General features: G+C 43.6%; 1 protein-coding gene across 1 annotated transcript in view; it reads left to right on the top strand.

Moving 5' to 3' along the window:
- The first annotated feature begins 693 nt into the window (after positions 1–693).
- MKNK2 (MAPK interacting serine/threonine kinase 2) overlaps positions 694–27,373 on the top strand; it is a 140,717-nt gene continuing 114,037 nt past the window's right edge. Inside the window, exons 1-2 of the mRNA XM_089687446.1 lie at positions 694–792; positions 22,867–23,022. Coding sequence (XP_089543572.1) covers positions 22,975–23,022 — 48 coding nt within the window. The 5' untranslated portion in view covers positions 694–792; positions 22,867–22,974. The remainder of the gene's footprint in view (positions 793–22,866; positions 23,023–27,373) is intronic.

Below are 27,373 nucleotides of genomic sequence, written 5' to 3'. Positions count from 1 at the left end.
AGAATATAACTGGATACTAACATTTATAGGTTAAGTTGATCCAGGGAATATCCAATTGCCTCTCAGGGGATCAGGGAGGAATGTTTTTCTTGCAGGAGCAAATTGGATTGTGCTTTGCTGGGTTCTTTTGTCTTCCTCTGGATCAACTGTGGATATGGATTTTTTTTTTCTTTTTTTTATGGTTGAACTGGATGGACTTTTATCTTTTTTCAGCCAGACTATGTAACTAGCAGGGTCGCACTTACAACCAGGCCCTGGGTGTTCCACCACTGGGCTCGGAGGGAATGCCCCCCCCGCTGGGGTTCAGGGGGCCTTCATGGGTTCTTACACCAGGGACCTGAAGGTTCTAGTTAAACCTCTGCCACCACATCTAAGAATTGGTGACCTTCAATATATTAAACTTCTTTTTTTGGATATGATTTTTAATGTTGAGCTTTAAGCTACATAATAGCCAGGTGTGAATTGGGCCCTTGGAAAATTCTTTTTTTTTTCTTGCTTGACTGTAACGACAATATTATGATTCTTCTGCTTTCCAGAAGTCTATGCTTCCACACTGAGGAATCCTGAAAGCTGCGCATGACAAACTGGTTCAAACTAGACTGTAGGAAGCCCACAGCGAACAGACAATGTTTAGAGGAAGCAGGCCGTGTCATGTGAGGGCAGCGTCCTATCAGAGCCGAGCCTTGCTTCGGACACACCCCTTTATGGAAATCTAGGGAGTCAGCCGTGTCATGTAAATAGCAATGTAAACCTGAGAACCGTGCCACTTCACTGCGGGGCCCTGGAAGAGAAGTAAGTGTGTGGGCATATGGCGGAGTAGGAGAGCACGCGGTAGCGAGGCGGTGCACTATGGTGGAGTTACAGTAGACAGTCATGGACGTTGTCGTTTCTTGTGATTTCGTAACGGGAAGTTAGCGCAGGAGCGAGTGTGACACCTAGAACTGTACGTAACACTGGAGTTTAGAATGTGTGCCATTTCTGTAGGACGGATGACGTAAGTGGATTCAAGGGAGGAGGAGATATGTAGAGAAATAGGATGTTAATATTGGAAACCATGCATAGGTGGGGTAAATAAACAACATCATCCATTTGTATAATTCTGCTGTATGTTTGTTAGGATTTTTTATTTATTTTTCTCGTATTAGTCATGTCTTACCTTGTTGACAGTTCTGTGCTAAGCCATGTTTGTACAGCTATCAGCTGGTAAAAACAAAAATTCCCAATTACAATGCATTGCACAGTGTTTGTTTCATTCAGTGTTGGGGCTGATATCCACCTATTGTGTTGACGATTCAGCTGCAATTTTTCAGTGCATGTTGGAAGGCGTTAAATTGGGCTATTCCACACAACACCATAGAATAGAAAGAAAATCGGGTCGTATAATGCCAAATTGCAATGCAGAACAGCGCAGGTATGTAAACGCGTATTATTTATGGTTAGGACTGTATGCACCCACGTTCTAGTGTGGATGGGCCCTTGTGGAATGTCACGGGCTGGCAAATTCATTTACAATTTAGCTGATATGAGATGGTGGGGAAAAGATGTTTTCCTTAATCCGATCATTTCAGCTGAGCGTGTGTTTATGTCCTGAGCCCTGTTATCAGGAATCATTCAGATCCCTGCTTCTCAGCCAGGATTGGTTGGGCAGGGGGTGTTTGCAGAGGTTGCAGCATGTTTATAAAGACTGTCCCTGTTCCAGAACTGGGAAGGTTAGGGAATTTCTAGATGATAATAAAGTGTTTTAGCAGGCTGTATGTACAGGAGAGGAGTGCAAGAAGGTATCACAACAGTCATTGTGCAGGCACACAGCGGGCTGTATGTACAGGATAGAAGTGAAAGAAGGTATGACAACACTCAATATGGAGGCACACAGCGGGCTGTATGTACAGGATAGGAGTGAGAGAAGGTATGACAACACTTAATATGGAGGCACACAGCGAGCAGAATCTACAGGAGAGGAGTGCAAGAAGGTATGACAACAGTCAATATGGAGGCACACAGCGGGCAGCATGTACAAGAGAGGAGTGCAAGAAGGTATGACAACACTCAATATGGAGGCACACAGCAGGCACCATGTACAGAAGAGGGGTGCAAGAAGGTATGACAACAGTCATTGTGGAGGCACACAGTGGGCAGTGTGTACAGGAGAGGAGTGCAAGAAGGTATGACAACAGTCATTGTGGAGGCACATAGCGGGCAGTATGTGCAAGAAGGTATGACAACAGTCATTGTGAAGGCAGACAGCGGTCAGTATGTGCAGGAGAGGGGTGCAAGAAGGAATGATAACAGTCATTGTGGAGGCACAGAGCGAGCTGTATGTACAGCAGAGGGGTACAAGACGGTATGACAACAGTCATTGTGGAGGCACACAGCAGCAGTGTGTACAGGAGAGGGGTGCAAGAAGGTATGAGTACAGTCATTGTGGAGGCACATAGTGGGCAGTATATGCAAGAAGGTAAGATGATAGTCATTGTGGAGGCACACAGCGGCCAGTATGTGCAGGAGAGGGGTGCAAGAAGTTATGACAACAGTCATTGTGGAGGCACACAGTGAGCTGTATGTACAGGAGAGGAGTGCAAGAAGGTAAGACAACAGTCATTGTGGAGGCACACAGCGGGCAGTATGTGCAAGAAGGTATGACAACAGTCATTGTGGAGGCACACAGTGGGCAGTATGTACAGGAGAGGGGGTGCAAGAAGGAATGACAACAGTCAGTATGGAGGCACACAGTGGGCAGTATGTACAGGAGAGGGGGTGCAAGAAGGAATGACAACAGTCAGTATGGAGGCACACAGTGGGGAGTATGTGCAGGAGAGGGGTGCCAGAAGGTATGACAACAGTCATTGTGGAGGCACACAGCAGGCAGTGTGTACAGGAGAGGGGTGCAAGAAGGAATGACAACAGTCAGTATGGAGGCACACAGTGGGCAGTATGTACAGGAGAGGGGGTGCAAGAAGGAATGACAACAGTCAGTATGGAGGCACACAGTGGGGAGTATGTGCAGGAGAGGGGTGCCAGAAGGTATGACAACAGTCATTGTGGAGGCACACAGCAGGCAGTGTGTACAGGAGAGGGGTGCAAGAAGGTATAACAGACATTGTGGAGGCATACAGCGGGCAGTATTTGCAAGAAGGTATGACAACAGTCATTGTGGAGGCACACAGCGGGCAGTATGTGCAAGAAGGTATGACAACAGTCATTGTGGAGGCACACAGTGGGCAGTATGTACAGGAGAGGGGGTGCAAGAAGGAATGACAACAGTCAGTATGGAGGCACACAGTGGGCAGTATGTACAGGAGAGGGGGTGCAAGAAGGAATGACAACAGTCAGTATGGAGGCACACAGTGGGGAGTATGTGCAGGAGAGGGGTGCCAGAAGGTATGACAACAGTCATTGTGGAGGCACACAGCAGGCAGTGTGTACAGGAGAGGGGTGCAAGAAGGAATGACAACAGTCAGTATGGAGGCACACAGTGGGCAGTATGTACAGGAGAGGGGGTGCAAGAAGGAATGACAACAGTCAGTATGGAGGCACACAGTGGGGAGTATGTGCAGGAGAGGGGTGCCAGAAGGTATGACAACAGTCATTGTGGAGGCACACAGCAGGCAGTGTGTACAGGAGAGGGGTGCAAGAAGGTATAACAGACATTGTGGAGGCATACAGCGGGCAGTATTTGCAAGAAGGTATGACAACAGTCATTGTGGAGGCACACAGCGGGCAGTATGTGCAAGAAGGTATGACAACAGTCATTGTGGAGGCACATAGTGGGCAGTATATGCAAGAAGGTAAGATGATAGTCGTTGTGGAGGCATACAGCGGCCAGTATGTGCAGGAGAGGGGTGCAAAAAGGTATGACAACAGTCATTGTGGAGGCACACAGCGGGCAGTATGTGCAAGAAGGTATGACAACAGTCATTGTGGAGGCACACAGCGGGCAGTATGTACAGGAGAGTGGGTGCAAGAAGGAATGACAACAGTCAGTATGGAGGCACACAGTGGGGAGTATGTGCAGGAGAGGGGTGCCAAAAGGTATGAAAACAGTTATTGTAGAGGCACACAGCAAGCTGTATGTACAGAAGAAGTCACGAGGCACGTGACGCAACGCATCGGTACATCATTTCCGGTACGTGGTGATGCACTTCTGGCAGCGGCCATCTTGCTACACCCAGTATACCATGCAGTACACCCATAGTATGTGGTGAAAGGCGATTGTTACTGGGGATACGTGTGAGTGCTTTACCAACTTTTATCTGCAATTTAAATAAAAAGATACTGCACCATGGAAGGTTTCTTGCTTTGTACCCTATATATGTTACCTTGAGTGGAGGAGGAGTGAATCAGGTGCGCTGAGCAGAGGTCTTTTTCCTATCCCATGGTCCCTGTGATGTGGAGTGGAGAGGATCTGTTACTGTTTATTATAGCCCTGTGGCCCTGTGTGGGTCAATGTGTGGAGGTGAGCAGGCATTGCTGCCATTTGAGGATTTTTGTTCATTTTTCACTGAAGTGAAGATCACATCAGCACAGATTCACTTGCATGGATTTTATGTTCTCAATTAACACATATATAATTTGATTGGTTTGACGTTTGTATATACACAGTGTGTTTTTAGAGATATTGATAAATAGCACGGGAATTTTTTCTTCTTAAAGAATCAATTCACAATTATCTGTAGTTTGTCACATATTCAAGGTCATGTTTCACTTATACTTGTGGAAAGAGATATTTATTTGTTTGCAATAATTTGTCACTGAGCACTATTGTGTGTGCACGGCTAGTAATATATAATATTTATCTGTATTTAATAGGATTTGATTTATAGAGCTTCACTATTTACAGCTACTTTGTATCATCACTTATTGGTTTTAAGTTAAGTGGCAGCAGCTATAGTTAGGTTTGCAACTTCCGCATTAAGCGCAGGAGGATACTTACTGTTCGTCATTGTGGAGACACACAGTCGGCAGTATGTGCAAGAAGGTATGACAACCGTCATTGTAGAGGCTCACAGTGGGCAGTATGTACAGGAGAGGGGGTGCAAGAAGGAATGACAACAGTCAGTATGGAGGCACACAGTGGGGAGTTTTCACGTACCTGATGGGAGACTGAAATGACGAGGTCGGCCTCACTTGTGTCACTAGTCCTGACCCCGCTGGAGTAGGAACAGAGGGAGTCTAGGACCCAGGGGAACAAGAGTGCCAGTAGTTGTTATTTGCAGCTCTTGCTGATAAAAACCTTGGAAGGCTGATGATCCTCTGATCTTGGCACAGTAGTAGTAGGCAGAGCAGGTTTTGCAGATTGCCAGGCGTGCACCAGAGCAAGGCAGGTAGTGAGGACAAGAGACAGGAGCAATGTCATGGAATAGCCAGGGTCATCAACAGTCAGGCAGCACGGTACAGAATCAGAAGGAAAAGCCAAGGTCAGGAGCAGAGCCGAAGTCAGGAACCAGTGTCAGGTGAGGAACAAGCCGGGTCAGCAACAAAGGAATCATACAGGAACAAGCAGGACACGGGGGAGCTGAAGACCAGTCAGCACTGAACACGAGCAGAGACACTCCTTAAATAGGCCATCTGGTGCCAATCTTTGCCGTGGGATCGCGCATTTCCGGTCACGATTCGTCTTGCCGGAAATCCCTTACAGGAGTATGTGCAGGAGACAGGTGCCAGAAGGTATGAAAACAGTCATTGTGGAGGCACACAGCAGACAGTGTGTACAGGAGAGGGGTGCAAGAAGATATGAGAACAGTCATTGTGGAGGCACATAGCGGGCAGTATATGCAAGAAGGTAAGACGATAGTCGTTGTGGAGGCACACAGCGGCCAGTATGTGCAGGAGAGAGGTGCAAGAAGTTATGACAACAGTCATTGTGGTGGCAAACAGCGGGCTGTATGTGTAAGAAGGTATGACAACCGTCATTGTGGAGGCACACAGCAGGCTGTATGTTCAGGAGACGGGTGCAAGAAGGAATGACAACAGTCAGTATGGAGGCACACAGCGGGCACTATGTACGAGAGGGGGTGCAAGAAGGAATGACAACAGTCAGTATGTAGGCACAAAGTGGGCAGTATGTGCAGGAGAGGGGTGCCAGAAGGTATGAAAACAGTTATTGTGGAGGCACACAGCAAGCTGTATGTACAGAAGAGGGGTACAAGACGGTATGACACCAGTCATTGTGGAGGCACACAGCAGGCAGTGTGTACAGGAGAGGGGTGCAAGCAGGTATGAGAACAGTCATTGTGGAGGCACATAGCGGGCAGTATATGCAAGAAGGTAAGACGATAGTCGTTGTGGAGGCACAGCAGCCAGTATGTGCAGGAGAGAGGTGCAAGAAGTTATGCCAACAGTCATTTTGGAGGCACACTGCGGGCAGTATGTGTAAGAAGGTATGACAACAGTCATTGTGGAGGCACACAGTGGTCTGTATGTTCAGGAGAGGGGTGCAAGAAGGAATGACAACAGTCATTGTGGAGGCACACAGTAGGCCGTATGTGCAGGAGAGGGGGTGCAAGAAGGAATGACAACAGTCAGTATGGAGGCACACAGTGGGCAGTATGTGCAAGAAGGTAAGACCATAGTCGTTGTGGAGGTACACAGCAGCCAATATGTGCAGAAGAGGGGTGCAAAAAGTTATGACAACAGTCATTGTGGAGGCACGCAGCGAGCTGTATGTACAGGAGAGGAGGGCAAGAAGGAATGACAACACTCAATATGGAGGCACACAGCGGGCAGTATGTGCAAGAAGGTATAACAGTCATTTTGGAGGCACACAGCGGGTAGAATGTACAGGAGAGGGTACAAGAAGGTATGACAACAGTCATTGTGGAGGCACACAACAGGCAGTATGTGCAGGAAAGGGGTGCAAGAAGGTATGCCAACAGTCATTGTGGAGGCACACAGCAGGCAGTATGTGCAGGAGAGGAGTGCAAGAAGGAATGACAACAGTCATTGTGGAGGCATTCGGCATTACAGCGGGCAGTATGTGCAAGAAGGTATGACCATAGTCAGGCACCGTTCACACTTGATCATTTTAAAGCCTGTTGCTAAATGCTCATCAAGCAAACACCTATTATTCTCATTGGCCATTGTTCACATCTGAGCGTTCTGTCGATTGTAGCAAAATGCCTGTCACTCAAAAAAGTTTGAGCTACTTTTGCAGGCAGAATTGAGCATTTTTGTCCCTGTAGCCTTCAGTGGAAACACTGGAAAACTCTTCATGAGTGTTTTTGAATGTTTTTGTTAGAGCATTATTTTGCGCATTTCTACGCACAGAGCAGCTCTCCACCCCTTTTTTAGCAGCACTCCAAACCGCTAAACTAAAAACACCTGACAAGAAAACCCCTTAAAAACACTTGGGGAAAAAAACCCTAAAAAAAACCACTTGAAAATTTAATGCTTTGTTCTGAATGTGGCCCCAGAGTGGAGGCACACAACAGGCAGTATGTGCAGGAAAGGAGTGCAAGACGGTATTATAACAGTCAATGTGGAGGCACACAACGGGCAGTATGTGCGAGAAGGTATGACAACAGTCATTGTGGAGGCACACAGTGGGCAGTATATGCATGAGGAGTGCAAGAAGGTATGACAACCGTCATTGTGGAGGCACACAGTGGGCAGTATATGCATGAGGAGTGCAAGAAGGTATGACAACAGTCATTGTGGAGGCACACAGTGGGCAGTATGTTCATGAGGAGTGCAAGAAGGTATGACAACAGTCACTGTGGAGGCACACAGTGGGCAGTATGTGTAGGAAAGGAGTACAAGACGGTATTACGAACAGTCAGTGTGGAGGCACACAGCGAGCATTATGTGCAGGAGAGGCTTGCAGAGGGTATGATAGTAGGTAATATTTGCAGTAGTGGATTGGGGAGCGACAGCAGGCTGTAGGTAAAGTAGGTACTGCGTGTGAAGAAGTTATTCAGTGGACAATCTGTGCCATATCCATCATATATGGGCGTTTAACCCCGGTGCTCAAGACTCCTGCGTTTTCGGTGTGGGTGGAAAGCATAGGTGCATTGTTCAGTCCTGCTGCTGACAACCCATGAGAGGCAGACAGATGATGCGGCTGGATACACTGAGCAGTGCTAACATTTAGGGCATTATGCTCCCTGGGACCAGTGCTCGGGAAACAGACTGCTTGTGTTTTGGGCATTTGTTCCTGGGTGCATTCTGGCCTAAGCATTAGGACTGCTCAGTGTAACCAGCCGCAGGAGCTTTCAACCTCTCCTACAGGTGCCTTCCACCTGCACCTACATGGTCAAAGTGCCTAGTGTGCATGGAGCCTTACTGGTGTCGCTAGGCCATTCTAGGCTCAGAGGTTTGTAAGCCTGCACAGAGAAAAGTGAGAGTGGTCTGCTAATGCCTTTTTCATGGACCAACATAGCAGCATACGTGTGGTAGTTCAGTATGATGGTATAGATTGGACCTGGAAGGGGGAAAATATGGGTACCGTAAGTATGGCTCAGTGTTCTGTCTTCAGTCAGTCTGCCCAAGAGTTGCATGGATGCTGGAAATTCAAATAAGAGAGTCTTCTTTGCTATACCTGCTCCAGGTATGGATTCCAGCGGGCAGACAGAAGGAACATGGGTGGGCTTTAGGCTTGCCACATATGCTACAATCTGACTATACAATCTCTGCCCAGTAATTTTTAGATCTACCAAAGCTATCCAGTCATTTTGTATACTTTCAGGAAGGTTGTTGCACTGCATACTTGTTGGTAGATCTAACAGAAATTGTACAAGTAGATAGTTTTATATGTGAGCGTAAGCATATCGGTTTTCCCTTTGCTTTATATTGAGCAACCTGCAATTTTCACACTTTCACATATATTTTTCTGTGGCCTGTTTTTGACACTTGAGGTTTCGTTCGTGGTGGCCTATTGTGACACTGGCATGGTTAGTAGTAACCCCCCCTCCATTTTTCCACATGTACCAGATGCAAGTTATTACTTGAGCCCAGTGGGTCTGTATTTGTGAGCTACTACAAAGATGGGGATCCAGGTGCAATAGGTCAGAGTGCAAAGTGATAAATCCCTAGTCCAAAATCTTTATTGTTCAACTGGTTACAACAAGCAGAGCAAAGGACAACCAATGTGTTTTGGGGCTCATAGATCCCTTAATTAGGGCTGGAGGAAAAGGAGGAGGAGAAGGAGACGTTTAAAATGAAAACACATAAAAATGATAAAACAGAATTGCTACTAAAAATGCACATGTATAAAGGGAAAATAAAGAAATAATATGTGCATTGAAAGAAAAAATGGCTTATAAATACCTTTTTATATATATTGCCAAAAGTATTGGAACGCCTGCCTTTTTACACGCACATGAACTTCCCAGTCCTAGTCTGTAGTGTTCAATATTGAGTTGCCCCACCATCTGCAGCTATAACCGCTTCAATGCTTCTGGAAAGGCTGTCCACAAGGTTTAGGAGTGTGTCTATGGGATTGTTTGACCATTCTTCCAGAAGCGCATTTGTGAGGTCAGGCATTGATTTTTTTGGATGAGAAGGCCTGGCTCGCAGTCTCTGCTCTAATTCATCCCAAAGGTGTTCTGTCTGGTTGAGGTCAGGACTTTGTGCACTGGTGCGCAGTCATGTTGGAACAGGAAGGGGTTATCCCTAAACTGTTCCCACTTGGCACAATGCAGTCAGGCAAGTAACGTTCTCCTGGCAACTTCCAAACCCAGACACGTTCATTGGATTTCCAGAGAAGCATAATTCATGACTGCAGAGAACATGTCTCCACTACTCTAGAGTCCAGTGGCGGCGTGCAATACACCACTGCATCCGACACTTTGGATTGCACTTGGTGATGTAAGGCTTGGCCATGGAAACCCATTCCATGAAGCTCTCTACACACTGTTGTGCTAATCTGAAGGCCACATGAAGTTTGGAGGTATTTAGCTTTTGACTCTGCAGACAGTTGGCGACTTCTGCACACTGTGCTTCAGCATGCGCTGGCCCCGCTCTGTCATTTTACGTGGCCTACCACTTTGTGGCTGTGTTGCTGTTGTTCCCAGTTGCTTCCACTTTACTTCCACTTGATTCTAATACCACTAACAGTTGACTGTGGAATATTTAGTAGCAAGGAAATTTTGCGGATGGACTTATTGCACAAGGTGGCAACCTATCACAGTACCATGCTTGAATCCACTGAGCTCCTGAGAGCGACCCATTCTTTCACAAATGTTTGTAGAAGCAGTCTGGATGCCTAGGTGCTTGATTTTATACACATGTGGCCATGGAGGTGATTGGAACACTTGAATCCGATGGTTTGGAGGGGGTGTTCCAATACTCTTGGAAATATTGTGTGTGTGTGTGTGTGTGTGTGTGTGTGTGTGTATATATATATATATATATATATATATATATATATATATATATATATATATATATATATATATATATATATATATGCCACATTTCACACTAAAAACCACTGTTTAAGCTGCAGTGAGTCAAAATTTCTATTACTAAAAAAATGGGGTTGATCTAAAACTAACCTTTTTCAGCGGAGCAAATCTAATTCTATAGGAGTGATGAGATATTGTATATTTTAAATACATTTTTTGCATAATTGTCTCACTTAAATGATTCAGTTCATGAAACAAATTTTAATATACATACTGTAGATGACCCAAGCAAATACAAAATGCATTTTTAAATGATGATTTCATTTATTAAGGCAAAAAAGCTGTCCAAACCTACCTGGCCCTATGTGAAAAAGTAATTGCTCCCTAAACCCCATGCTGCATAACCCCCAGGTGTGCTTGAGCTTGAGGTTACAAACTGATGGCTGGATATTCTCCTTCAGGATTTTGGTAGAGTGCAGAATTCATGGTTCCATCAAGTATGGTAAGTCACCCAGGTCCTGATGCTGCAAAACCTCCCCAAACCATCACACTACTACCACCATGTTTTACTGTTGGTATGATGTTCTTTTTGTGCTGTGTTAGTTTTATGCCAGATGTAATGGGACGCACGCCTTCCAGACAATTGTCTCATCGGTCCACAAAATATTTGCTCAAAAGTCTTGGGGATAATAAAGATGGTTTTTGTCAAATGTGAGACGTGTGTTCTTTTTGGCCAGCAGTGGCTTTCGCCTTGAAACTCTCCTATGGATGCCATTTTTGCCCAGTCTTTCTTATTGTTGAATCATGAACACTGATCTTAACTGAGGCAAGTGAGGCCTGCAGTTCTTTAGATGTTGTTCTTTTATGACCTCCTGGATGAGTTGTCCTTGCTCTTGGAGTAATTTTGGTAGGCTGGCCACTCCTGGGAATGTTCACCGCTGTTCCATATTTTTGTCATTTGTGGATAATGGCTCTCACTGTGGTTCGCTTGCCCCAAAGCTTTAGAAATCTCTTCATAATCCTTTCCAGACTGATACATGTCAATCACTTTGTTTCTTATCTGTTCTTGAATTTCTTTTGATTGCAGCATGATATGTTGCTTTCTGAGATCTTTTAGCATGCTTCACTTTGTCAGACAGCTTGTATTTAAAGCGAAACTATAATCACCTCGGCTGCAGCGATGTGGCATCTCGTTGCTCTCCACCCGGCCGCTAACATCTTAGGATGGCCAGCTTCCGAGTCTCGATCGCTGGCCGCTATCATTGGCTGGACGGGGATGAAGTCACTCCTGTGCATGCATGGAGTTCAGTCAGATTCGGCATTGCTGAAATTATACAGTGAGCTGCACATGCCTAAGCATGTCTATTCTGCACTAAAATTCCTGCCTGTTCACCCTTTTTTTTTTTTTTTTTCTTCTTAAAGTGGTTTTAAAAGCTCAAGGTCTCCCTCTTCTCATTGGCTGAAACAGAAACAGGAACCATTGGCTCCCACTGCTGTCAGTCACAGCCAGGGAGTCAAGAAATAGGAGGTGAGGCCGAGCCGCACTCCATGTGTGAATGGGCACATGGAGCAGCGGGTGCCCTCATAGCAAGCTGCTTGCTGTGGGGGCACCTGACAGGAGGGAGGGACCCTAGAAGAGGAGGATCCAAGATGCTCTGCGCATAACCACTACACACAGCAGATAAGTATAGACATGTTTGTTAAAAAAAAACCTTTTAGCATCACTTCAAAGTTCCACTTTTAAATGATTTCTTGATTGAACAGGTTTGTCTCAGGCCTGTGTGTGGCAAGTGAAATCTAACTCTGCTTTTCAAAAAATTTGGTTAATCACAGTTCATTCATGATTTGGCAAGGATTAGAGGAGGGGGTGGCAATTACTTTGTCACATAGGGCCAGGCAGGTTTGGACAGCTTTTTTTCCTTATTAAATGAAATCATTTTAAAAACTTCATTTTTTCATTTACTCGGGTTATCTTTTGTGTAATAATAAATTTTGTTTGATCTCAATCATTTAAGTGTGACAAATCTGAGAAAAATAAAAATCAGGGGCAAATATTTTTTCACAGCACTGTATATATTTCTATATCATAGTCAATGAAGCAGACTTGCCTAAGAAGACTTAAAAATTTATATGGAGGAAACTGAAAAGCGAGAGGTGTGTGTATATACAGTGGAACCAGCATCTAGAGCTCCACAACCATTACTAAAGCAGTACTAGGCTCCATGGACACTGGCTTAAAAAAACAGCAGTGGTCTTGGCAGAAAAAAACCCCGCTAATTTTGAGCATTTTTATAAGAGCATTTAGGAGTGTTTAGCAATGTGTAGAGTTTTTTTTTTTTTTTTTTTTTTTTTTTTTTTGCTGCCAGAAAAACGCTCTAAAAACTGCAAAACAAGGGATTTTTTTTTTCTTCCTTTTAAATGCAGTGCTCAAAAAATTCCTCTGGACTACCTAATGCGTATGGACAGATAGGATAACCATTAGTTGCTTCTACAGGCAAAAAGCTAAACTCTAATAAAAAAGATGGGACAGGAGGCGCCATAAATTCAACGTATTGCTGAATGTATATTATCTGGCAATTGGGGAATGAGATACCTTGCCAGTAGTATATTTGCATATATAGGCGGGAACTAGCATAATATAAAATGAGCATGTGAGCTATGCATCTCATTGGTCCTGATGAAGCTGAGTAAGATACGCCCATCGGCGAAACGCGTTTACGTCACACGTCTGTAACGTCACTTCCAGTCAGACGTTATTGGCACCATACACGTAGACCTGCAGGGGACACTGATACATATTCCTGTGCTAGGCGTCCATCAGGCTGCACGTGTACCAGGATGAAAGCGGAGCCCGCCTGTTACTAGTTCTGATGGTGGCGGCTGCCTCTGGGACTACGGGCGTGAACCCACATATGAGAGAGACTTTGTAAGGTTATCCATCTCTGGCACAGGTGGTGAGTGGAACATCGCTAATATAAGAGGGCTAGTACATCGCATTGCCGCTATTGTCTTGATTACCCTGAGTGACATCCATATTGACTTTGTGTCACTTATTCACTACAGGATGGGGACATCATGTTACATCTTCTGAAAGGTGCACAGCACCCTACTTTTACTATTCGGCATGGATATCCCTGCATTCTGCACCACAGATTTATAATAAGGGAGTTATATTGCCCGCACATTGGCGGTGAATAATCCCTATATTACATTGGCAGGGCCCTGCCACTTCAACTATAGATGGCAGATGCTATATGGTGATATCACTATGGTCACAAAGTGTATTTTATTCCATCACTCTGCACATGACTGTCTTTACTTAAGATCTTACCACTCATCTTGCTCTACATTGCCTATTTTGGATTATCACTCAATTCTGTGTTACACAGTAAGTAGAGTTGCATTTATACTGCCTTAGTCTCTCTCTGATAATTTTCCTGAACTGAAAGTTTAGGTGCAATATTGGGTTCCTGAATCCATCCATTATTGGTACCAATGTACTTGTCATATGCAGAATTGTATTTCTGATGTTTTGCCTTATGGTACAATTTTTTGAACACATCCCCGACGTGGTGGTGTAACCTGTGTGTCAGTGCTGCTCATGTACTAGACCAGTGGTCGGCAAGCCGCGGCTCGCGAGCCACATGCGGCTCTTTACAAGCTTAAATGCGGCTCTTCTGTGTGCCGGGCGCCCGCTCCCCTTCCTCCTCTCCCTCCCCTCCCTCCTCTCGGACGGGCGTGTGCCGGGCGGCCGCCCCCTCACCTCCCCTCCCTCCTCTCGGACGGCCGCCCGCTCCCCTCCCTCCTCTCGGGCGGCCGCCCCAAAAGTCAGGACTCTGCAGCTGTCAGGATGTAGGCGGGGCAGCCAGGATGTAGGCGGGGCAGCGTGACGAACTCCTCTCCTCTCACAGTCCGCCCTGAAGACCAGAACGGCGCGGGAAGCACGGCGAGAGGAACGCGCGGAGCAAAGGTAAGTGAATTGACACAGGGGGCACTTACTATATGGGGGATGAATTACTATATGGGGGGGACTTACTATATGGGGGGGACTTACTATATGGGGGGGACTTACTATATGGGGGATGAATTACTATATGGGGGGGGGACTTACTATATGGGGGACTTACTATATGGGGGATGAATTACTATATGGGAGATGAATTACTATATGGGGGATGAATTACTATATGGGGGATGAATTACTATATGGGGGATGAATTACTATATGGGGGATGAATTACTATGGGGGATGAATTACTATATGGGGGATGAATTACTATATGGGGGATGAATTACTATGGGGGGGATGAATTACTCTATGGGGGATGAATTACTCTATTGGGGGGATGAATTACTATATGGGGGATGTATTTTCAGTTTTAAAAATGTGGCTCTCAAAATAAATTTCAATCGTGGTTTTGGCGAGATTTGGCTCAGTTAAAAAAAAAGGTTGCCCACCACTGTACTAGACCAAGTGTCATTACATTTACAGCACTTTATATTTATGACCGGTCACGACGTCTTTTTTTTTAATTCATTGGTTTTACATCACACTTTGTTGCACTGTCTCATCTTGTGGTGATGGCTAACTGAGATATTTACCTAAATGTCTACATATGCAATCTTTTTAATAAAGCATAATTTTTGAGGAATTTTTTTGAGTATTGCTTTCTGTTCATAATGTAACCACTTTTTTGTGAATCTCTTTTCACCCCCCCCCTTTTTTTTTTTTTTTTGAAAAAAGCTAAACTCTAGGAGCAGTGGTGTGTTTTTTTTTTTTTTAACCACTTCCCGACCGGCGCATATAAACGGCCGGACAGTGGCACTGCAGGGTTGGGTGGCCGTTTATAAACGGCCTCCCCGCACCCTGCTTGTATGCGCTCCCTCCGGACACAGTGAAACACCGATCGTCGGACGGGACCTCTGTACGAGGTCCCTATCATGTGATCACTGATTGGCCAATCAGTGATCACATGCAAAGAAGTAAGCAAGATCTCACTTGTGACATCATTGCTTACTAGGTGTGAAATCTGTGAATGATCAGAGGTCACATGGTACAAGGCTATTCACAACAGCCTTGTACCATGTGACAAGCTGTGACCAATCACAGCTCACTCAGTACTTCTCAATGAGTGCAAGAATGCAAACAGAGAGAAAGAGAAATGATTGCTTTTACATCCTATATGGGTGTAAAAGCAATCAGTGTAAAAAATAAAAATAAAATCTTCATCACCCCCCACAAGTAGTACAGTGTCACCATGGTGACACTGTACTGCTAGGCTGACAATATGTAAAAAAAAAATAAATAAATAAAAAATAATATAAAAAAATAAAATAAAAATGTAAAAATTTTTTTTTAAAAATTGTAATTTTTGGTTATAAACTAATTTGGATTTTTTTTTACTAAAAAGATAACGGAATAAAGTTTGGCCAAGATTTATGATGAAATATTATTTTTTTGCAAAATTTTATTAAAAAAAACTTTTTTTTCAAAATTTTTGGACATTTTCATTTACAATGCAAAAAAAAATAAAAATCCCAGCGGTGAATAAATACCACCAAAATAAAGCTTTATCTGTCTTAAAAAAAATGGTAAAAAATTCATATGGGTACAGTGTTGCATGACCGCATAATTGTCATTCAAAGTGTGATAGCGCTGTAAGCTGAAAATTGCCCTGGTCAGGAAGGGGGTAAAAGTGTCCGGTCTGGAAGTGGTTAAGCCAGGATGCATGGATTGGCGCCTGAAACTTGAAACAAAAAAAGTAATAAATTTCAGCTGTAAAGGCTATATTAGTTTTCTTTTTGTAGGCTTTTTTTGCCCTGTGATTTCACTTGGTGATTTGGCCAGTAACACACCTCCTCTATTAGAGTATCCCCACTCTGGATGAATGGTCACAGCCGACTCCTTTTGGACAGCAGCATTGTCAGTCTGGGGGTGGGGGAGTGTTACGCAGCCCATATATTAATCATTTTATTTCATTCAACCAGTGGGTTGAAGGAAAAAAAATGACCTGATCCCTCCGTCCACACACTTGTTGATGGGGAAATCTTCCCGCTGAGTTATTGTATTCTGACAGTTTTGAGACTTCTGGATCATTCAGGAAAAACATGAAAGACTGGTTGTACAGCAGTTGATTAGTAGGTCAACGTCTATACAACTAGCCTGCCCATACATTCTGAACCGAATTTCAATCCATTATGGCCGCCCTTAGATGTTCTAACAAACTTAGATACACTAACAAATTGAAGCCAAACTCCAGCTCACACTGCAGTTACAACAAACCATTTTTTCTTTTGGGATAAGGTTTTTACATGAATTAAAAAAAAAATCTGACCATTGTAAGCACCCCTGTCAGTGCTAAATGGTTTGTCTCAACACTAGCTGCTACATTTGCAGGAGAGCCTGTTCTGTTGAAAAACCACAGACTTCCTGCCATCACATCTAAGAAATAGTAAGTGGCGATATAATGTTTGCTTTTGGGTTTGATACCACTTTGAATGGGAATTGCAAATGTTACCTGAAGGCAGAGGATATTCTGAACAACAGTCAGGTGTTCACAGTAGAAGTAGTAAGGTGATGCTAATAGCAGATATAAATGAAAGGGTTTGGCATTGAAAAGAGGGGTGTACATCAACCCCCGAGTGTGTGAGGCTAGGTAAAAGGAAACTGGGACTCAAGGAATGGAAAGGAACTCTTAAGGCTAACCATACACTATACGATCCGATTGCACAATCCCTGCAAAGTTTCCCCATAGATCCACCAAAACTGTGGAATAAAATGACGAACCTGAATAATTTATTCAACTATTTTTAAATCGGGTGTCCTTTCCTCCTTGTACTCCATGGTTTTATTGGATCTGTGGGAGATTGTGCAGATATTTGTGATTGGATTTTATAGTAACTAATAGTAGTTAGTTATGCTAACTAGTAGTTATGCTAACATTGGAGTTCCTTTCCATTCTTCAAGTGCCAGTTTACTTTTTTCGAGCCTGTTTCCTTGTCTTCACTTTACTCGTGACAGATAATCTGTTATCTCTCACTTCAGCATCACCCAGGTATAGCTACTTCATCGATCATGTTTTTCATTATATATATCATCACTCCCTGTCATGCCTTCTATAGAACAGGCTTAGTTTTATGTCAAATGTGTCTGTTTGCCTTACTGCAACCAACTGCATTTCTAGCAGTAGAAACATTTTCTATCCTGGCCAGATTATATCCGGCCACACACCAGCTAAGGCATTTTTGGCTACATTTTTTTATACTGGGATCTTTGTGAATGTACTTTTGTAACATCTTTTATTTTGTGTCTTCCAAGGAAGCCAGCAGTAACTTTGAATGACCACCACCTGGGTATGCACACAGTTTAATTTGTGGCTTTTAGTGTGAGATTTGGCTTCCTTTTAATTTTTTAAATAGTCAAGCTGCATTGCACCCTGGTTCTGAGGATTTGGGTGTTTTTTTTCTTTTTTTCCCCTCAATGGACATGTCATTTATTTTACTTTTATACATGTGTATTTTTAGTTGCTATTCTGCTTTATCGTCATTTATATGTGTTCATTTTAAACTTTCCCTCTATTCCTGATGAAGGGGGCTTGTGTGGCCTCTGAAACTCATTGGCTGTTCTTTTGCCCTGCTTGTTGTAACCAGTTGAACAATAAAGCCTTTGGACTTCTAAAGATTTTTCATTTGGCACTCTCTTTAACCTATTACACCCAGATATATTTCAGACACTCTATTGAAGAGGAGGATCAACTGGGGAGGGATCTTCTAAAACATTTAGGTTATCTTTGGAGGACATTGATAATTTGCTGAATGCAATACAGTATACGTGACCTTGGATATTAAGGAAGGTAAGGTACAGCTTTCTTTGTACAACCGGATGGTCCAGGGACTTTAAGAAAAGATCAGTGTTTTCCCAAGAATTTATCATATTCTATAACAGAAGAGTGTTTTGAATCTGGAAAAAAACTTTCTTTTCTAAGAACAGCAAGAACAGGTTACATTTCAAAGAATATGGAATATAAATAGTTGATAGAATGCTCCATTTTTTTTTTTCACTGAAGGTCTTTGAAGACATACTGTAGGGATGTGCCTGGTATTTATTTCTCTCTAATTTTAGGCATTCTTTAGTTACTACCGGCGCATGTGTTCTGAAGCAATGGCATACCCGTGCCGTTCCTTCAGAGCTGTGTGCTGTGGCCGAAACATCCGTGTGCATGTCATCGGCGGTTCAGCCATTCAAGCAGCTGCAGCCCCGGGAACCCAGAAAGCAGAACAGGTGAAGATGGAACCCCTGTCAGCGGTAACAGCATGCCACTGGTGGGCTTTGTTTTAAGGCAAGTTTCACATTCTAGCACATTCCCCCTTGCAGGGGGAAACTTTTTTTTTTTTAACAAGTTTACTACCCCTTTAATTTTTTAATATTCAAAGCTAACACACCCATTCATCCATGTTTCCATGCTTTCTTTTGCTGAAAATTTTTTTTAAATACCCTCTGCCATTTCTCGCAGTGACCATCTTGAGTAAGGGCAGATGATAGCATTTCCTCCCTGAAATTTATCTGCCCTTAGCTCAGGCACAGGCCAATCTGAGAACCCTTCCTCCTTCCTGAAGACTGTTGGGATATACACTGCTAAAAAAAAAATAATAAAGGAACACTTTTTAATCAGAGTATAGCATCAAGCCAATTAAACTCCTGGAATATTGACCTGGTCAGTTAAGTAGCAAAGGGGGTTGTTTAATCAGTCTCAGCTGCTTTGGTGTTAATGAAATTAACAGGTGCGCTAGATGGGCAACAGTGAGATGACCCCCCAAAACAGAAATGGTTTTACAGGTGGAGGCCACTAACTTTTTTTGCCTACTCATCTTTTCTGACTGTTTTTCACTAGTTTTGCTTTTGGCTAGGGTCAGTGTCACTACTGGTAGCATGAGGCAATACCTGGACCCTACAGAGGTTGCACAGGCAATACAATTCCTCCAGGATGATACATCAATAAGTGTCATTACCATAAGGTTTGCTGTTTCTCCCAGCACAGTCTCAAGAGGATGGAAGAGATTCCAGGAGACAGGCAGTTACTCTAGGAGAGCTGGACAGGGCCGTTAAAAGTCCTTAACCCATCAGCAGGACTGGTATCTGCTCCTTTTGTGCAAGGAGGAACTGCCAGAGCCCTACAAAATGACTTCCAGCAGGCCACTGGTGTGAATGTCTCTGACCAAATAATCAGAAACAGACTTCATGAGGGTAGCCTGAGGGTCTGATGTCCTCTAGTGGGCCCTGTGCTCACTGCCTAGCACCATAGAGCTTGATTGGCATTTGCCATTGAACACCAAAATTTGCAGGTCCCCCACTGGTGCCCTGTGCTTTTCACAGATGAGAGCAGGTTCACCCTGAGCATATGTGAAAGGGTCTGGAGAAGCCGTGGAGAACGTTATTCTGCCTGTAACATTGTTCAGCATGACCGTTTTGGTGGTGGGTCAGCGATGGTCTGGGGAGGCATAACCATGGAGGGACGCACAGACCTCTACAGGCTAGACGTTGTTGCCCTGACTGCCATTAGGTATTGGGATGAAATCCTTGGACCCATTATCAGGCTGGATCCTGTACTACCCCTGGAATTACTGACAGCACCACCATACTTAGAGGGAGGATTATCCTGTGGCAGGACCTTATCCATATCCTAAAGGAGACCTCTACATATACATTTAATGCGTATTTACGTTACGCATCTGGTGAGTACGTAATTCTACCATACCTTCTTGGAGCACCTGTGTTTACTACCCTGATCTGCACGGAGGATTATTTTTGATTTGTTTTTCATATTTGTGCACATTTATTATTAATACTTTTATAGCATGCACCTCATATATATATATATATATATATATATATATATATATATATATATATATATTGTACTCTGTAGGTCTTTTATTGGTTACCTTTGTGCTACAGCTGCTGTTTTTAAGAGCGCTCACTTTCTTCTTTTTAAGTTAAACATAAAAAGGCATGGACGTCCACGGAAGACAACAGTTGTGGATGATCGCAGGATCCTCTCTAAGGTAAAGAAAAACCCATTTACAACATCCAGATAAGTGAAGGACACTCTTCAGGAGGTGGGCGTATCATTGTCAAAGTCTACAATCAAGAGAAGAGTTCAAGAGAGCAAATACAGAGGGTTCTCACCACAAGGTGCAAACTATTCATAAGTCTGAAGAATGGAAACGCCAGATTAGACTTTGCCAAAAAAATCTAAAAAAGACAGACCAGTTCTGGAAAAGCATTCTTTGGACAGATGAAACTAAGATTATTCTGTACCAGAATGACGGGAAGAAATAAGTGTGGAGAAGGCTTGGAATAGCTCATGGTCCAAAGCACACAACGTCATCTCTAACATGGTGGAGGCAGGGTGATGGCATGGGCATGTATGGCTTCCAGTGGCACTGGGTCATTGGTTTTTATTGATGATGTGACAGAAGACAGAAGCAGCCGAATGAAGCAGCTGCAGTGTTTAGAGATATACTGTCAGCCCAGATTCAGCCAAATGCAGCATAGTTGATTGGCCGGCGCTTTACAGTACAGATCAATGATCTTTACAGGACAATGATCTAAAGCACACTTCAAAAGCAACCCCGAAGCTTTTCAAGGAAAAGAAGTGGAATATTCTGCAATGGCCAAGTCAGTCACCTGATCGCAACCAAATTGAGCATGCATTTCACTTGCTGAAGGCAAAACTAAAGGCAGAAAGACCCACAAACAAAGAACAACTGAAGACCGCTTCAGTTAGAGCCTGGCAAAGCATCAGGAGGAAACCCAGTCTTTGGTAATGTCCATGGGTTCCAAGCTTCAGGCAGTCATTGCCAGTAAAGTATTCCCAACAAAATATTAAAAATGAACATTTTATTTTTGATTATATTAATTTGTCCAATTACATTTGAGCCCCTGAAAATGGAAGTACTGTGTATAAAAATGGTTGCAGTTCCTCAAATTTGTACTTGATATTTATGTTCAACCCCTTGAATTAAAGCTGAACGTCTGCACTTCAAATTCATTTGGGTTGTGTTGTTTTAATTTATTCTGGTGGCATACAGAGCCAAAAGTATGAAAATTGTTCCTGTGTCCTAATATATATGAACTTAACTGTACGTTCCTAACACATTACCCAGTCCATATCGGTATAGATATCCAGCATGATATTGAGATCTGATGTGTTTTTCAAAGTGTTCTTTAATTTTTTTTTTTGAGCAGTGTTTGACTAGGTAACAGACTCTTATATATTTTATTCAAGCTGTAAAATACTGGATTATTCTTCAGTTCTGATTATTTCTTTCAGGTGGGCTCTGTGGCTTAAAATCTGGTCAGATAACCCTGCTTCTAGTAGGCTTTTTTTCTGGTTGCACGTGCAACTATCGCTGATGTGAATGACAGAGGTAGGAATATGATGATTTCTGCAGCTGCCTCTGCCACCTGTGATCCGCTAGCTGCAGTTTGCAAACCCTGTACACTTCAATGGCAAAGTGTATCCAGCAGCATTCACTACAGGTAATTGCTGGCTGGGCAGTCGCCTCAGACCTGTCATTGAAGTGTACAAGGCTTGGTGGCCACAGTTAGCTGTTCACAGCTGGCTAAAACAGGTGCAGGAATCAGCAGTTTCCTGCCACTGTCTTTGAACCAATGATGAGCGGCAGTGGGAATATAGCCTTACATTTAGGCCCAGAGTTGGGCCTAATGCTGGCCATACATATACAGATTTTCGGCTGCTGCTTTTAGCATTCAGTTTTAAAATGAAGGTTATTTCTGAATGAAAACCAGATTGAGCTCACCGCTGAGAGTCTGAGCAAGTTGCTGCTACCCTCTCCACTGCCCAGCACACCAGTGAGAGCTGGAGGGGCAGAGCAGAGAGCGGCGAGTAACAGTCACCGGCTCTCTGCTCCTTGAAGCCCAAGAACTGAGTGATGGGCGGTCTTTGATTGCTCAGGTCTCTGTGTTTTTTTTTTTTTTTTTGTTTATCCCACACTTGATGAGGTCTATTGTCTAATAATGTGAATGTTGGTTAAAGTGGAACAGATATTAAACGGTAAAAAAAAAAAAAAAAAAAGTGAGCAGTCTGGCTTTTATTACAGAAGAGACATGCATTACCTCTTCTTCTGCAATAAAATGCCTCTATCTGCCTGCTAGCTATCTTCTCCAGCTCTGTAAACTGAGCTGCTCATGCGCAGCTCAACTTACAGCTCCTTGCTGGTCCTGGAGTGCCAGGATGACTCGCTTGTGAGCAGGAGTGATGTCACCCCGCACCAGCCAATAAAGAGGTCCAAAGACTGGCACTCAGAAGAAGATACCGGCGCCAGCAAGTGACCATTGGACAGGTGAGTATTAATACATTTTTAGTTCCACTTTAAGTTGACCAAAATTATTACCTACAAGTAACATGTTACCATAAAATGTGTGGATTTGCTTTGGAGAACTGTAAAATGATTGGAATGGAAACAATGCCCTGTTTAATTCTTGAAATTTTCTGTTACACAGGTTCCAGTTCCACCCACCAACGATCTTCCATGCTTCTTATTAGGATCCCCACTTTTGCCGTCCTGGACATTTTTAATTTTTCAGGATTTCTTTTTTCCTGTGGCAATCATGGTGCAGAAAAAAAGTCCAGAGAATGGCTTTTACCGGTCATTTAAGGTGAGTTTATTGGTGTAATTTTGTAGTAAATGGCAAGTAATGCATGCCAAAATCTAATCTTCATCATTAGCTGTCATTTTTAAACCTGTGGTGCTGATTTGTAAATTCATTTGTAATTCATATGTAGTATTTTTTAATTTACTGTAACAAACTAACCATTTTGCAGGGAAGAATTAGTTTTATTTATTTATTTTTTTTCATGAGAAAACAAAATAAGCCTGTGTTTAATAAAGTGTCTAAATTTAACTCTGATCGCCATGCAGTTGGCTAATTAGACAAACTGGAATTTTTTTATGAGTAAAGAGCATATCGATTATTTTTGCATGATGCTGTTTCCATGTGGTGCAGCCCACCTTTTATGACAACAACCAACAATATGACCCTAATTACCCTATTCCATAATAAAATCACATCACCATTATTGAAAATACAATTTTAAAAAAACTTCACAAAGAAGGGCAGACCAGTGTTGGTGATATCAACCATCTGAGCACCTATACAGAAACCTTTATCACCAGGGCAAAGTAGGTATTAGGGGAAAGAATCAATACATCTAGCATAAATAAGAACAGATCTGGCACATACCCGTGGCAGAAGGCGTACAAAAGGTTTGGTAGTACATCGTAACTCTTATGGCATGTATTTGTCTCTGCATGCAAGTACAATGGGAACACTTCAGTGGCGTGGTCCAGTCAGTGCATAATGTAGGGGATCGCATTACCAGGATGAAACACCCAAATTCGCTGTGCTGAAAGGCTACTGCTGTTGTAAAACGCAGGTAGAAAACACAAGTATAATAGGTCCTTATAAACCATAACACAAAAATATCAATGCAGATTGACAGGTGGGGAGATATGGACATTTTTATACTGTATTACAGATTGGCCAAAATAAGGTAACCAACATGTGGGATCCGTCCATCATGCAATAAGACACCCACACACACAGATCCTTCCTTTTTATTTATTTATTTTTTTCAAATGAGCAAGAGGCCAGCAAAGATATGATGTACAGCTAGTCACAGTGGTGCCTGTCTGTATCAGAGGTGTGTGTTATCTGTCACAAAAGCATAACCAGAGATGTTGTTCATTTAAGCCCTTAGGGGAAATGGTCTGCAATAGTAATATGTTTTAACAATTTGACTTGCCGATCTCTTTGGATCCTTTCCTGCCAGACAGTGACCGCCCTTATTGCCACTGCAGTAAGCTATACAAGGACCTATCTCTAGGCTGTAGGTTGAGTGGTAAAGGCGCATCAGTTGTGACTGTACGTGCTCACAGCGATTGCAGACAGCACTGTGCAAAGAAATAAAGCTCTGATAATGTCTTACACAGAAGGTTTGGGAAGGCAATCTAACAATATATTTTGTTACTTAGACTTGTGTATCAATCTAAATTTTTTTTTAAAAGACTATATACAGTATCTCACAGAAGTGAGTACACCCCTCACATTTTTGTAAATGTTTGATTCTATCTTTTCGTGTGACAACACTGAAGAAATGACACTTTGCTACAATGTAAAGTAGTGTGTACAGCTTGTATAACAGTGTAAATTTGCTGTCCCCTCAATATAACTCAACACACAGCCATTAATGTCTAAACTGCTGGCAACAAAAGTGAGTACACCCTTAAGTGAAAATGTCCAAATTGGGCCCAATTAGCAATTTTCCCTCCCTGATGTCATGTGACTCGTTAGTGTTACAAGGTCTCAGGTGTGAATGGGGAGCAGGTGTGTTAAATTTGGTGTTATCACTCTCACTCTCTCATGCTGGTCACTGGAAGTTTAACATGGCACCTCATGGCAAATAGCTCTCTGAGCATTTGAAAAAAAGAATTGTTGCTCTACATAAAGATGGCCTTGGCTATAAGAAGATTGCCAAGACTTTGAAACTGAGTTGCAGCACGGTGGTCAAGACCATACAGCAGTTTAACAGTACAGGTTCCACTCAGAACAGTCCTCGCCATGGTCAACCAAAAAAGTTGAGTGCACGTGCCCAGCATTGCTGCAGAGGTTGACGGGGTGGGGGGGTCAGCCTGTCAGTGCTCAGACCATACGTCACACACTGCATCAAATTGGTCTGCATGGCTGTCATCCCAGAAGGAAGCCTCTTCTAAAAATGATGCACAATAAAGCCTGCAAACAGTTTGCTGAAGACAAGCAGACTAAGGACATGGATTACTGGAACCATATTTTGTGGTCTGATGAGACCAAGATAAACTTATTTGGTTCAGATGATGTCAAGCGTGTGTGGTGGCAACCAGGTGAGGAGTACAAAGACAAGTGGGTTGCCTACAGTCAAGCATGGTGGTGGGATTGTCCTGGTCTGGGTCTGCATGAGTGCTGCCTGCACTGGAGAGCTACAGTTCATTGAGGGAACCATGAATGCCACCATGTTCTGTGACATACTGAAGCAGAGCATGATCCCCTCCCTTCAGAGACTGGGCCGCAGGGCAGTATTCCAAAATAATGACCCCAAACACACCTCCAAGACGACCACTGTCTTGCTAAAGAAGCTGTGGGTAAAGGTGATGGGCTGGCCAAGCATGTCTCCAGACCTAAACCCTATCGAGCATATGTGGGGCATCCTCAAACAGAAGGTGGAGGAGCACAAGGTCTCAAACATCCACCAGCTCCATGATGTCGTCATGGAGGAGTGGGAAGAGTACTCCAGTGGCAACCTGTGAAGCTCTGGTGAACTCCCATGCCCAAGAGGGTTAAGGCAGTGCTAGAAAATAATGGTGGTCACACGAAATATTGACACTTTGGGCCCAATTTGGACATTTTCACTTAGGGGTGTGCTCACTTTTGTTGCCAGCAGTTTAGACATTAATGGCTGTTAGTTATTTAGAGGGGACAGCAAATTAAACTGTTATACAAGCAGTACACTCACTACTTTACATTGTAGCAGAGTGTCATTTCTTCAGTGTTGTCACATGAAAAGATATAGTAAAATATTTATAAAAATGTGAGATGTGTACTCACTCCTGTGAGATACTGTAACATGCATAAATGCTTACTGATTAATATCTGTCTGGAGTACAGGTTTAAGGTACCCTTCTTTAAGCAGTTATTATTTCGCTAAAATATATGTTTATCATTTAAAATAAGGGAACCCACAGTGCTTGCTGAGCTCCCTAAATGGTCTGTGGCGTATAGGCACATCCTCTTACACATCCCACAATGCAGTGCTTGGTGTCTTGGTGAGACTTTTGAATAGACTGCTCAAGACTAAGTTTAAAAGGCTGAAAATAAACCAAATATGCATGCATCATACATATTAAGGGGAGCACAACTGGGGGAATCAATGGTGAAGGATCTGGGAGTTCTGCTAGATCATAGGCTTAATAACATGCAATGTCAAGCTGCTGTTTCCAAAGCGAGCAAAATGTATGTATGGTCAGCTGTGGTGTCTGTTGTCGGTGTTTGGACGGGAAAGTGGTAGTCTAACGGAAATACCTAAGCGCAGTCTGGGGTCGGTTCCATTACAGGAACCTTTTTCAAAAAAGCTGCAACTCGAGTTGCACCACTTTCAATGCTTCCATAGCGACAAATATAGGGTGTGACTTTTCATGCGACTTTGATCTGTCTAGTCGCAACCGGTGTGAACGGGGGGTTAGAGTTATTCACTTTAAGGTAATCACAGAGGACAAGGGGGCACTCTTTCCATCTGGAGAAATAGCTAAAGACTTACAAAGTTTGTGTGGCCTTGTCACGTACCTAGATGGTGAGCCTGAAGTGAAGAGGTAGGCCTCCTGTACAGCTGCGGCTCGAGGGCTACAGATAGTGGGACAGCGGCCACAGGAGCACGGTGAGGTATGAGTGCCTGTGATAAGTCCAGTAGTGGGTGTTCCAGCAGTAGCCGGCAGGCAGATGAAACAGCAGGGCAGACTGTCAGAGAGAAGGATCCGGGTGCAGCCGTGCTGGATGGATGGATCGCTGGGGAGCAAGGCGACGGATGCGAGGTCAAACGAGCCGGATTGGTAGCAGTCGGCAGATCAGTCATAGATGGCAGGAGGTAGCGTTGTTGGGTCACAGGCCAGATCAACAGCAGAGGATCAATTGGACAAGAGCAGGAGACAGACGAGTATACCAAGACTAGCCAGAGGTCAGGGCAGATAGCAGACAAGCGGAGGTCAGGAACAAGCTGGTTCAGTATCAGGAGTCAAGCACAAGGATCAGGATACACATGCAGAGGCTAAAGACCAAACGGCAAGGAGACAATAACTGCAGCTAGTTTTAAATAGTCCTTTTGTCGCCAGCATTAGTGACAGGCGTGCGCCTGGATGCTCGAGTGCACGCGCCTATGCCCAAGTACATGCACATCTGTCATTGCTGTGCTCATAATTGTGCA

The sequence above is a fragment of the Staurois parvus genome, unplaced genomic scaffold, assembly GCF_062004578.1.
Source record: "Staurois parvus isolate SC_StPar_1 unplaced genomic scaffold, SC_StPar_1.0 ptg000425l, whole genome shotgun sequence".
Taxonomy (NCBI): domain Eukaryota; kingdom Metazoa; phylum Chordata; class Amphibia; order Anura; family Ranidae; genus Staurois; species Staurois parvus.
Note: the sequence above shows the minus strand (reverse complement) of the source record. Positions and strands in the feature narration are given on the sequence as shown.